The sequence below is a fragment of the Rhamphochromis sp. 'chilingali' genome (assembly GCF_963969265.1).
Source record: "Rhamphochromis sp. 'chilingali' genome assembly, chromosome: 13".
In the NCBI taxonomy this organism is placed as follows: Eukaryota; Metazoa; Chordata; class Actinopteri; order Cichliformes; family Cichlidae; genus Rhamphochromis; species Rhamphochromis sp. 'chilingali'.
In genome coordinates this window covers 17,939,930-17,951,986 of record NC_137940.1, presented here as the reverse complement: position 1 = coordinate 17,951,986, position 12,057 = coordinate 17,939,930, and the positions used below count along the sequence as shown (strand labels likewise).

At 43.2% G+C, this 12,057-nt stretch overlaps 1 protein-coding gene across 1 annotated transcript; it reads left to right on the top strand.

Annotated features, from left to right (window-relative positions):
- Positions 1-2,127: 2,127 nt before the first annotated feature.
- On the top strand, positions 2,128-11,939 carry cox18 (cytochrome c oxidase assembly factor COX18; the record flags this gene model as incomplete). Its single annotated transcript, XM_080901179.1, is given in 8 exon segments — positions 2,128-2,267; positions 2,545-2,605; positions 2,609-2,926; positions 6,814-6,914; positions 7,024-7,178; positions 7,631-7,746; positions 7,823-7,930; positions 11,505-11,939. Coding segments are annotated over 8 exon segments (1,161 nt in total). The 3' UTR covers positions 11,667-11,939.
- Between the last annotated feature and the right edge of the window lie 118 nt (positions 11,940-12,057).

The following is a 12,057-nucleotide window of genomic DNA, read 5'->3' as shown; positions in this document are numbered from 1 at the left end:
TATAAATGACTCGCAGCCCCTTGGTGCGCGCACTCACAACAATAGCTGAGCCTAATTGTGCAGACGTATTTTACCTCCACAAATAGCTGAGACATGGTTTGCGATACATGTGGCAAAAAAGTGCTCCAAGAGTGAGGTGTTGTGGCTATACTTTCCCAACCTTGAGACCTCAGAATTAGGGAGACAATCAAAAGGGCACATTTTACAGGGTTTATTTATCAGATAAAATACGTTAAATGTCACCGAAACAGCGGGGGTGTCCAAATTCAGAGGCTGCTTCCACCTGAGGACCCGCCCTTCGCGGTCTAAAGAAAGCCGGGTAGTACGTCTTGAGTTCCCTCGGTGGAGTGAAACTCAGCCGTCTGCTCCTTGCTATCTAAAATATAACCGGGCGCTGGCATAAACTCTCGACCGTCTCACACTTTCTTTAATTAGTTTTCTGTTTGATGTTTATTCAGCAGTGTGAAAACCCCGGAGGAACACACCTGTGGGATTAATAAAGTTAAATTTAATTTAATCTAATCTAATAACTTTAATCTCAGCCAAACCGATTTACTCACGAACAAACAAAACACTGAAAAAGCCAAACAATAACATTTTTAAGTTATCAAAGTGACTTATATATCATGTTTAACCCAAGTAGTGAAAGCCTGCGGGAGTTTGAAGACGATGTGTTGATCGGCTCAGATATTTGAAGTTTACACAGCTACATTCTCACCTGAAAACATGTTAAAAGTTGGGGTTTTTTTGCGACCCAGAAAGAGAAAGAAGAGTAATATTAAAACTAAGTAGCTGCCGCCATTGTTGGAAACTGGAATTGGCTCGGCCGCGCTATGAATTCTGCAATATGGTTTTTCAATTTTGTTGTCCAGGTGGAAATTCGGGAGAATGGTGGCTCCGGGATTCTCCCGGAAAAATCGGGAGGGTTGGCATGTTTGGTTGTGGCAACATCACTAACCTTGTCAAACACCTCAGAGTAAATCATATCACAGAATATGAGGCGCGTATGTTGAGACGAACTGAAGAGGAGGAGAGGGACAGGTGCTGCTAGGGCGAGACACACGTCTCTCACAGAGTCCTTTAGTGCTGCAGGCAGGCAACGTGTTCAAATAGCGCATAACTTCAGTTTTTTTTTATTTCTATATGATGAACTCTGCATTATTAAGTGATAAGAACAAGTAATCTGATGTCCTGTAATCATTATGACGCTATAATTTGAGATAAATAAATAAAATAAGTTTTTTTGTATAAAGTATCGGTATCGGATCAGTATCGTCGATACCACCCTGAAAAGTACTTGGTATCGGAAAGGAAATCAGTGGTATCGCACATCACTAGCTTCTATGCCCCAGCTTTGTTTACTTTTTCCCACCGAGGCTTCTAGACTTCTGATTGGCCAACATTTCTGCACGGTTAGAAATCTAGCTCCACCTGCTGCTTTGGCATGTTCATAGCAGCGTTTTCCTTCATTTCTGCCTTTATGTGTGGACGGGATTATTTTTTAAAACGAAAACGGAAAATCTCCGTTTTCAAAAATGCCCGTGTATGTGTGGACGTAGCCTCAGTCTCTGACTTTAAGCGCTAATTCGTCATTCGGCTTTTGTCAGACTAAAGTAACTGTTAAAACTGTTTGAAAAGCTCAGCTATACAACAAGGAGAGATTGAGAATTTCCTTTTAGTTCTCAGTTTATTTGATATTGACAAAAGTTAGTCAATTTTGTCTGTTCTTCTGTAAAACAAACTAAGATTTATTTTTAGAATTAATATTTTGTTTCTAAGTGGAATTGACAATTTAGTAGTCTGTTTCGTTTGTTCTATTTTGAAACTTAAACGCTTCAGCGGCTGCCTTTTGTGTAGTTTGCAATATTTGCCTTTATTTATCTGAAAAAGTCTCATGTTCCTTAAGTACATCTACCCTGTTGAACTTATTATGGGAAATAAATATTTAAATAAAAACAAGCTGCTGATTATTTCACATTTCACTTGTGAGCAACGGCACATTTAAATCTTACAAATATAGTTATTTGGCTTATATCGTGATATATATCGTTATCGCCTGAAATGAAAAAAACATATCGTGATATGAAAAAATCTTATATCGCCCAGCTCTAGAATATTGATATGGGTATGCATTTGAACGAGCTGGACATGGAGCCCATTTTTGTCTTGTCAAACCTCATGAACCAGAGACAGAGACGACATCCAGTGAAAACGACGCAACATCTGCAACACGGAGAGAGCTCACCTGGAACACCGATCACACTCACGTTTGTTTGTTGGCAAACAGGTGAAGTCCTGAAATGTTTCTGATCTCTGAGGAAGGTTTCTCATCGATAAATCGATCACTGCAAAACCTTGAGCTCACAGTTGCTTCACCAATTGTAATAACCTGTAAATAATCTGCTCATGATGGAAGATGAAGAGGAGTCTCATCCTTCCCTTCAGCGTGGTCTCCTACACATGGACTTCATATTTCACTCCATCCTGGTTCCTGTTGCAGTCATATGATATTTTACGGCCGTCCTTTCTGTGTCATCATTTCAGGCCTGTGAGGGTTACCATGTTAAGTGTGGGGGGCTCGTCGAGGATCTTCAGCCTTCCCATATGAGGATTCTGCTCAGCTGTGATCTACAGGAAGTCACTTCCACCTGTCATCACCTCTCCTGGCAACTACCTCCATAGATCAGGAGGGGGGGCACACGTGTCAGGTGTGCGGGCCCTGTCAGGTGGCAGCAGCGATGCTGCAGGTGGGTGGTACAGCAGCCTGGCGGACTCGACCCCAGTTCACCTGTGTGAACAGCTCCTGGTGAGCGTACAGGAGGCGAGCGGGTTGCCATGGTGGTTTAGCATCTGCGTAGCGACGCTGTCAGTGAGGACGCTCGTCACTCTGCCGCTCGCTGCCTACCAGCTGGTTGTCATCTCTAAGGTCAGTGACGCAGGGCTTCACATATAAGATAAGATAAGATAACCTTTATTAGTCCCACACGTGGGAAACTTGTTTTGTCACCGCAGAAAGTGGACAGTGCAAAGTTACATAGCAAAAACTGGAGAACACTGGAACACAATAAGAATAAGGTACTGTACACAACTGTACAGAATAGAATAAAATACTATATACAATAGGATAAAAATAGAATACAAATGCTTTATACAACTGAGTAGAAATACAACTTTGTTGGAAAAAGAGCATTGCACTTAGTCTTATTGCACATGTGTGGATGTGTGTGTTTGATCAGTTGAAGTCTTTGTTGTGGAGTCTGATAGCAGTGGGGAGCAAAGACCTGTGAAATCTCTCCGTCCCACATCGTGGGTGCCGCAGCCACTGAAGGAGCTGCTCAGTGCTGTCAAAGTCTCCTGCATGGGGTGGGAGATGTTGTCCTACAGGGATGACAGCTTGGCCACCATTCTCCTGTCACTCAACACCTCCACTGGGTCCAGAGGGCATCCTAGAACAGAGCTGGCCCCTTCGGATCAGCCTGTTCAGTCTCTTCCTGTCCCCAGCAGAGATGCTGCCACCCCAGCAAACCACACCGTAAAAGATGGCTGAGGCCACCACAGAGTCATAGAAAGTCTTCAGGAGTGGGCCCTCCACTCCAAAAGACCTGAGGCTCCGCAGCAGGTACAGCCTGCTCTGCCCTTTCCTGTAGAGGGCGTCTGAATTATGAATCCAGTCCAGTTTATTGTTCAGATGAACACCAAGGTACCTGTAGCTGTCTACAGCCTCAATGTCCATACCTTGGATGTTCAGTGGTTGCAGTGGAGGATGTTTGTGCCTGTGGAAGTCTACCACCAGCTCCTTGGTTTTACTGGTGTTGATGTGGAGGTAGTTCAGCTGGCACCAGTCCACAAAGCCTTGGGTCAGTTCTCTGTACTCCCTGTCGTCCCCATCAGTGATGAGGCAGACTATTGCAGAGTCATCAGAGAACTTCTGCAGGAAGCACTGGGTGGAGCTATGGGAGAAGTCTGCAGTGTAGATGGTGAAGAGGAATGGAGCTAGAACCGTTCCCTGTGGGGCCCCGTACTGCAGACGACCCTGTCCGACACACAGCCCTGAGTTCTCACATACTCTGGTCCGTCGGTGAGGTAGTCCAGAATCATGTGGTGAGGTGATGATCCACTCCAGAGTTCTCCAGCTTGTCCTTCAGGACAAGCTGGAGTGTTAAAGGCACTGGAGAAATCAAAGAACATGATTCTCACAGTGCTACCAGCGGTCTCCAAGTGAGAGAGGGAGCGATGTAGGAGGTGGATGACGGCATCATCCGCTCCAATGCCAGGCTGGTAGGCAAACTGAAGTGGGTCCAGTGATGAGCTCACAAGGCGCCGAAGCTGAGCCAGGACCAGCCGCTCCAGGGTCTTCGTCAGGTGGGATGTCAGAGCCACCATCTTGTACAGTGGGGCAAAAAAGTATTTAGTCAGCCACCGATTGTGCAAGTTCCCCCACTTAAAATGATGACAGAGGTCAGTAATTTGCACCAGAGGTACACTTCAACTGTGAGAGACAGAATGTGGAAAAAAAATCCATGAATTCACATGGTAGGATTTGTAAGGAATTTATACGTAAATTAGGGTGGAAAATAAGTATTTGGTCACCTCAAACAAGGAAAATCTCTGGCTCTCACAGACCTGTAACGTCTTCTGTAAGAAGCTTTTCTGTCCCCCACTCGTTACCTGTATGAATGGCACCTGTTTGAACTCATCATCTGTATAAAAGACACCTGTCCACAGCCTCAAACAGTCAGACTCCAAACTCCGCCATGGCCAAGACCAAAGAGCTTTCGAAGGACACCAGGAAAAGTATTGTAGACCTGCACCAGACTGGGAAGAGTGAATCTACAATAGGCAAGCAGCTTGGTGTGAAAAAATCAACTGTGGGAGCAATCATCAGAAAATGGAAGACATACAAGACCACTGATAATCTCCCTCGATCTGGGGCTCCACGCAAGATCTCATCCCGTGGGGTCAAAATGATCATGAGAACGGTGAGCAAAGATCCCAGAACCACACGGGGGGACCTGGTGAATGACCTGCAGAGAGCTGGGACCAAAGTAACAAAGGTCACCATCAGTAACACACTACAACGGCAGGGAATCAAATCCCGCAGTGCCAGACGTGTTCCGCTGCTGAAGCCAGTGCATGTCCAGGCCCGTCTGAAGTTTGCCACAGAGCACATGGATGATACAGCAGAGGATTGGGAGAATGTCATGTGGTCAGATGAAACCAAAGTAGAACTTTTTGGTATAAACTCAACTCGTCGTGTTTGGAGGAAGAAGAATACAGAGTTGCATCCCAAGAACACCATACCTACTGTGAAGCATGGGGGTGGAAACATCATGCTATGGGGCTGTTTTTCTGCCAAGGGGACAGGACCACTGATCCGTGTTAAGGACAGAATGAATGGGGTCATGTATCGTGAGATTTTGAGCCAAAACCTCCTTCCATCAGTGAGAACTTTGAAGATGAAACGAGGCTGGGTCTTCCAACATGACAATGATCCAAAACACACCGCCCGGGCAACAAAGGAGTGGCTCCGTAAGAAGCATCTGAAAGTCCTGGAGTGGCCTAGCCAGTCTCCAGACCTCAACCCCATAGAAAATCTGTGGCGGGAGTTGAAAGTCCATGTTGCTCGGCGACAGCCCCAAAACATCACTGCTCTCGAGAAGATCTGCATGGAGGAATGGGCCAAAATACCAGCTACTGTGTGTGCAAACCTGGTAAAGACCTATAGTAAACGTTTGACCTCTGTTATTGCCAACAAAGGTTATGTTACAAAGTATTGAGTTGTATTTTTGTTATTGACCAAATACTTATTTTCCTGATTTACGAATAAATTCTTTACAAATCCTACCATGTGGATTCATGGATTTTTTTTTTTTCCACATTCTGTCTCTCACAGTTGAAGTGTACCTCTGGTGCAAATTACTGACCTCTGTCATCATTTTAAGTGGGGGAACTTGCACAATCGGTGGCTGACTAAATACTCTTTTGCCCCACTGTAGCTGTTGAAGGTCATCTGTGCAGTGTCATTGCAGTAGTTACCAGAGTCACCTCACAATGACAAGGTTGCTGCTTCAGCTCGTTCTTCCTGTGTGATCCTGTTTCTGGCTGTAGGTGAGGCGGATGAGTGCAGAGTGCAGACCCTTTCTTTCACTGCATGAAAGCAGACTTAAACATGTTTGATGGTTTAAAATACTTTGAGTGGTCAGTAAGAGGGGAAAGGTCTGTCTGTGTCCACAGACTCATCCAACATACTTAATGCTGGTCACATGATCTCAGGTCAGAGTTTGAGGGTCTCATGATGTTTTTGCCGCTTCTAATCCATCTTTGTGCTTCTAAAAGAAAATCCAGCACTCCCACGTCTCTACATCTGACCTTAAATCAGACTGTAGTTTGTCCTCAGAGAGAAGAAATATTTCAGGAATCCAGACATTTTTCCCTCCCCCTTCTCTCCCACGAATTCTGTCCTCCTCGTCCTCCTCCTCGTGTCCTTTTAAACTGAAATGAAAAAGGAAGCCTCTGAGAATCTCAGCTGACACATCAGCTTTTAACCGCCTTTAAGTTACTTTACTTTACCTCATCATGTTTTGGAGGAATACTCTGCAGCTGCCTCTGAGTTTATCTAGTCAGAAGCATCCGTTTATTTAAGGTGCTTTTTTCCCCTGTGAGATGTCCCAAAAAAGTTCCAGTTGGTCAGAGCAAAGATGTAAGCTTTATCTAAAGCAGCCCCTTAGTTCCTGCAATGAAAAACCCACAAAACTAACTATTATTAACCAACCCCCCAGAATCTAACCATAGTAACCTTCAGGTGATGTGCAGGTGGAGGCACTACAGGCTGAAATCTCTGAGCTGGCCAAGAGACTACGCTATGAAGTGTCAGTCACAGCAAGAGAGAGAAGCTGGACGGAGAGAGAGAGCCGGTGAGACACAACTAACAGACTTAAAACAACAACAAACAAATACATTCAAAGAAACAAAAAAAAACATCCAATAGACAGCATACAACCAGTCAGTCTGTCCTCCTGCCAGGTTCCAGTTCAAGAAGAACCTGCGGCGGATCGTCTCTCAGCTCTACGTCAGAGATAACTGTCACCCCTTCAAAGCCAGTCTGCTGGTCTGGGTTCAGCTGCCACTCTGGATCAGTCTGTCTCTGGCCCTCCGAAATCTGAGCCTGGATCAGTCTGGTAAGAACCTGGACCAAATGAAACTAACCTAACCCAGCCCAAAATTATGAGGTAGGATACAGTACTGTGCAAAAGTCTTGAGCCACCCCTCATGTCTTAAAATTTTTGACTTTCCTGTATTTTTGTTAAGTGCTCTTGTGCGATAGTTCTCTTACGCGCTCATTCTTTTCCCTCCCTGCGACGTACAGCAGCTGGAGCTTCAGCTAGCAGACATACTGCGTGACAAACTGCACACAAACAGGCTGATATCATGAATAAGAGACAAAGAGAAATGCTTAAGGCACAGAGAAAAAAACAACTGAAACAGGCTGCATAATATATTTACCTATATGTTTGCAAACTTCGAAAAATTGGTGCACCTGCTCAAGAGTCATGCATAGTACCGTGACTTTTACCTGGTCCAGGATGTAGTCTACACCACTCCCAATCCAGGACCTCTGTTTTTCCTGCAGACCTGCAGGGGGCGCTGGCAGCAGGAGGTGCTCTGTGGTTCCCTGACCTCACCATACCGGACTCCACCTTGATCCTACCTGTCTGTCTGGGACTCGCCAACCTGCTCATCGTAGAGGTCAGTTTGTCAGCAGTATGTAATTAGCTGATCAGTGGTGTAATCAGTCTAAGCTTCCTGTGCACTTCTTCTTCAGGTCTTTTCTCTGCAGAGAGTCGCAGCGTCTCGAACCCAGCGACTGGTCTTGAACACCGTTAGAGGATTTTCTCTGCTGATGATCCCAATCGCTGCCACGGTGCCCTCTGTGAGTTTAAGGTGTAGTCCATCACATTGTCTGCCTGAGGTCTTAGACCAGGTCAGAACAGCCATTTGACATTCAGGAAAAAAGTTACAAGCTGAAATTTACAAAAAAGAAAAACATTTTAATCATAAAACATGCGTACTACACCTGCAGGGAAAATAACCTTTACACATTACAGCCCACTTAGACATGTGTACACCTGGACCGCCCTCATTTCCCGACCACTACACGTCCCATTCAACCTGAACAAGAACTTGAATTTGATCTGTGATCAAATGGGACACCATGGGACACATGGAGACTGAGTCTTATTCATTCACACAGCACAAATATGCAGGTGATGAAGGTGTAGTAAGCTGGTTAACATGAGACAAAAATGGCATTAAATAAATAAATAAATATAATTTTATTTATATAGCACCTTTCTAGACAGAGTCACAAAGTGCTGCACATAGGATAATAAATAATAAAAGGGTAAAACAGACAATATAAAACAGTCAGAAATTTAACCAAAAACAGTCTTAAAAAAGGTGAGTTTTGAGTTTTTTAAAAACAACTACCGAGTCCACAGATCTTAATGTATGAGGGAGAGCGTTCCACAGTCTCGGGGCCACAGTGGCAAAAGCTCTGTCACCCTTAGTTCTCATCTTAGTCTGTTTTATAGCAAGTAAGCCCTGATCAGATGACCTCAGGGACCTGCTAGGGATATAGGGCTGTAGCAGATCGGAGATGTAGGCTGGTGCCAGTCCATGCAAGGCTCTAAACTGAACCATTGAACTGGTGGACAGTAGGGCTGCTCGATTATGGCAAAAATGATAATCACGATTATTTTCACTGAAATTGAGATCACGATTATTTGACGATATTTATTTAACCCTTTAAGACCTACTATAGAACCAAGTCCACCAGAGCTTATATTATTTTTTTTACATGCTGTAGTGCCATTTGTGGGAGCATTTCAAGTTGCTATACATCAATACAACTGTTATAGCCCATATTTTAATAATATGTATGCATTAAGTCCATAGTAATTACATAAATTGCAAAAAAGTGCAATAAACTACAAAAAAAACTGAAAATTGCTTTTGTTTTGTTTACATATATTTCTACTTGGAGAAATTTAAGAGGTTTATCCCTCAAAACTTTAAATACAATAAAGTTGCAAAAAATAGTTTCCCACCACAGGAAATTTATTTTGAGTGTCTTCATAGTTTTATTTTGGAGATACAGCAATTTTTATATACACTGCAGGAAAAACAAAAAACAATCCTATGATGCAAATTTGCAAAGAAAACAGCATGTGCATCATTTCACTGTGGGAAGTGTTACGAACAGCTGATTGGAACGGCAAAGCGTGTTTCTGGAATATTATGTTTTTGTTCCTGCAAGCGCTTTTTATGCAATTTTTGCAAAGCTATATGTGGAACGAAACCGTGACCGAGGACAAGCTGATGGCATAAGATGTAAGTACAACTCCTCCGGTTTCATATGCAAAACAAATTATTGCGCTAGCTTACACGGTTCAGGTTCTACAGGGATTTAAAAATAGTTACGCAAAACGGAGCGTGCTGCTCTGACCGGCTTTAAAGGGTTAACAATGACTTTAAAAAAATAATATAAAATAGTGTGCAACACCACTGAAGTTTTTTTTTTTTTAAACTCTCTTTTCAACCAACGGCAGTCACTCTCCAAATAACTTCTGCTTAGCTTTCCGAGCTTCCCTCGGGTCCTCTTAATCAGCGGTCTCCAACCTTTTTTGCGCCACGGACCGGTTTATGCCCGACAATCTTTTCACGGACCGGCCTTTAAGGTGTCGCGGATAAATGAGGGAGGGGCTAATAATCGGCTCAGTCATTTTTAATGATCGTTGAAAGCCCAGATCGTAATCGTGATTAAAATTCGATTAATTGAGCAGCCCTAGTGGACAGTTATAAGTATTTGGGGGTTGTTCTTGATAAGACCCTGTCCTTTGAGTCACATCTTGCTGCTACAGTGAAAAAGGTTCAACAAAGACTGTACTTTTTAAGGAGGTTGAGAGGTTTTAATGTTTCATCTGAAATGATGACTCTTTTTTTATAAAAGTTTTATTGAATCTGTTTTAACTTTCTGTATCATTGCTTGGTACGGTAATATGTCCCTGAATAATAAGACCAGACTTAACAACCTGGTTAAAGTGGCTGGCAATATTTCAGGGAGGTCTCAGGTCCAGGTTGTGGACTTTTATAACAGGCAGGTACTGAGGAAGGCGACCTCTGTCCTGTTGTGTTCAGGACAGAGGTCCTGAACACAACTCTTTAATGATTTTCAACTGCTTCCATGAGATCGTCGTTATAAAGTGCCTGCAGTGAAGACAAAGAGATATAGATTGTCTTTTGTACCTAGTGCTATTATCATAGTTAATAACACTAAACCATAAGTGTTGTTGCCATTGCACATTGCACTTTTTTGATGAAAAATCTAGGTTGTTTTATCAGGCTTATATTATTTTGGTGAGTGTATGTGATGTGTTGGTTGTCTGTTTGTTTGTACGGACATACTGCAAATCAATTTCCCATTAGGGACAATAAAGTTACCATTGACCATTGAAATATCAAGACCAGGACCTTAAAATGTACTCTAAATTCAACAGGAAGCCAGTGTGGCTGAAATAGCAATGGTGTCACATGTGAATACTTGGAGGATCTTGTCAAAAGTCTAGCTGCAGCGTTTTGCACAACCTACAGATGATCCAGAGAACCTTTGCTTAGACACATAAACAAAGAGTTACAATAGTCCAAGCGTGAGGAAATAAATGCATGTATAGCTATCTCCAGTTCAGGGCAAAATAAAATAGGGCTTAACTTAGCCACATTTCTTAAATAATAAAAACAAGACCAGACCAGAGAATTCACATGCCCATCCAATGTGAGAGTCGAGTCAAAAGTGACAACTAAATTCCTGATAGAGGATTTAACATACACAGGAAGAGGACCAAGGGCTTTCACTATCTGGGATACAAATCTGTCCGGAGCACATACGAGGACTTCAGTTTTCCCCTCGTTGAGTTGGAGGAAATTTACAGCCATCCAACGTTTGATGGAATCTAAGCATTCTAAGGCATTCTTCATCCTTCACATCAGCTGATCATGAGTGTCATAGCCCCGCCCTCTCTGAGCCTGATCTGAGCTCTAATTGGCTTATATCTCTTACAGGTAAAAGATTATTATGGCCACTGAATGGTTTAGGTGATTAAGTTGATCTGTATATAAGTGAAAGTTTTTAATCTCTCCACAGTCTGTGAAATGTCGGTACTGCCACCTACGAGCTTTACACTGGTGAGCTCGTTCTCCCGACATTTGTGAGTGAAGCAGCATTTGCCTCGTTTCCTGTTCATAAACACAGCTCTGACTGAGGAATGTTTCATGTTCAGATCTGCCAAGTCAACGAATGTTTGAACGTGTTGAGTCGCTCCCGCATTCCTGTCAGGTCATCAGATTAAAGTGTCTGTTCAGGGTTTTATTTTGAAAGAATGTTCCTGTGTATTAATCAGATTAAGGTGTTTTATTCTGAAAGTGTCTCACTGTGTCTCTCCTCACAGTCCATGGCTCTGTACTGGTTTGCTTCCAGTCTGGTGGGATTCAGTCACAACCTCCTCCTTCGCTCTCCTTCAATCTGCCGACTCTTGCAACTGTCGACTCCTCACTCGACATCTCCATACAGAGACCTACTGACCGCCTTCTTCGCCAAATACCGCAAATGACCGCGCTGTCAGATAATACAGCTGCAAACACCTACAAAACAAGTTGAGGACAGCAAACTGACTCAGTTTAATATTTACTAGCTGCCTGGGTCCACCTGATGGAAAAAAAAAAAAAACCAAAAACAGCTGACTGTAACTTCCTGTCAGAGTTTAAAGTCCTATAAAGTCAGATAAACGTCTGCGATGATGTGATCACCTCAGATATTTAAAGTGTTTGATGTTAATCTGAGATGTGTCTGTCTGGTCATAAATAAAGTCACTTCAGACTGTGAATGCTCTGTGTTCAAGTTCATCTCTGAACAATAACAGTGAATGCATGATCTTTGACCGCCTGTTTATTTTCCCACAGACACTCTCTAAACTTAGAAACCGTTAAAGAGGAAGGATTACA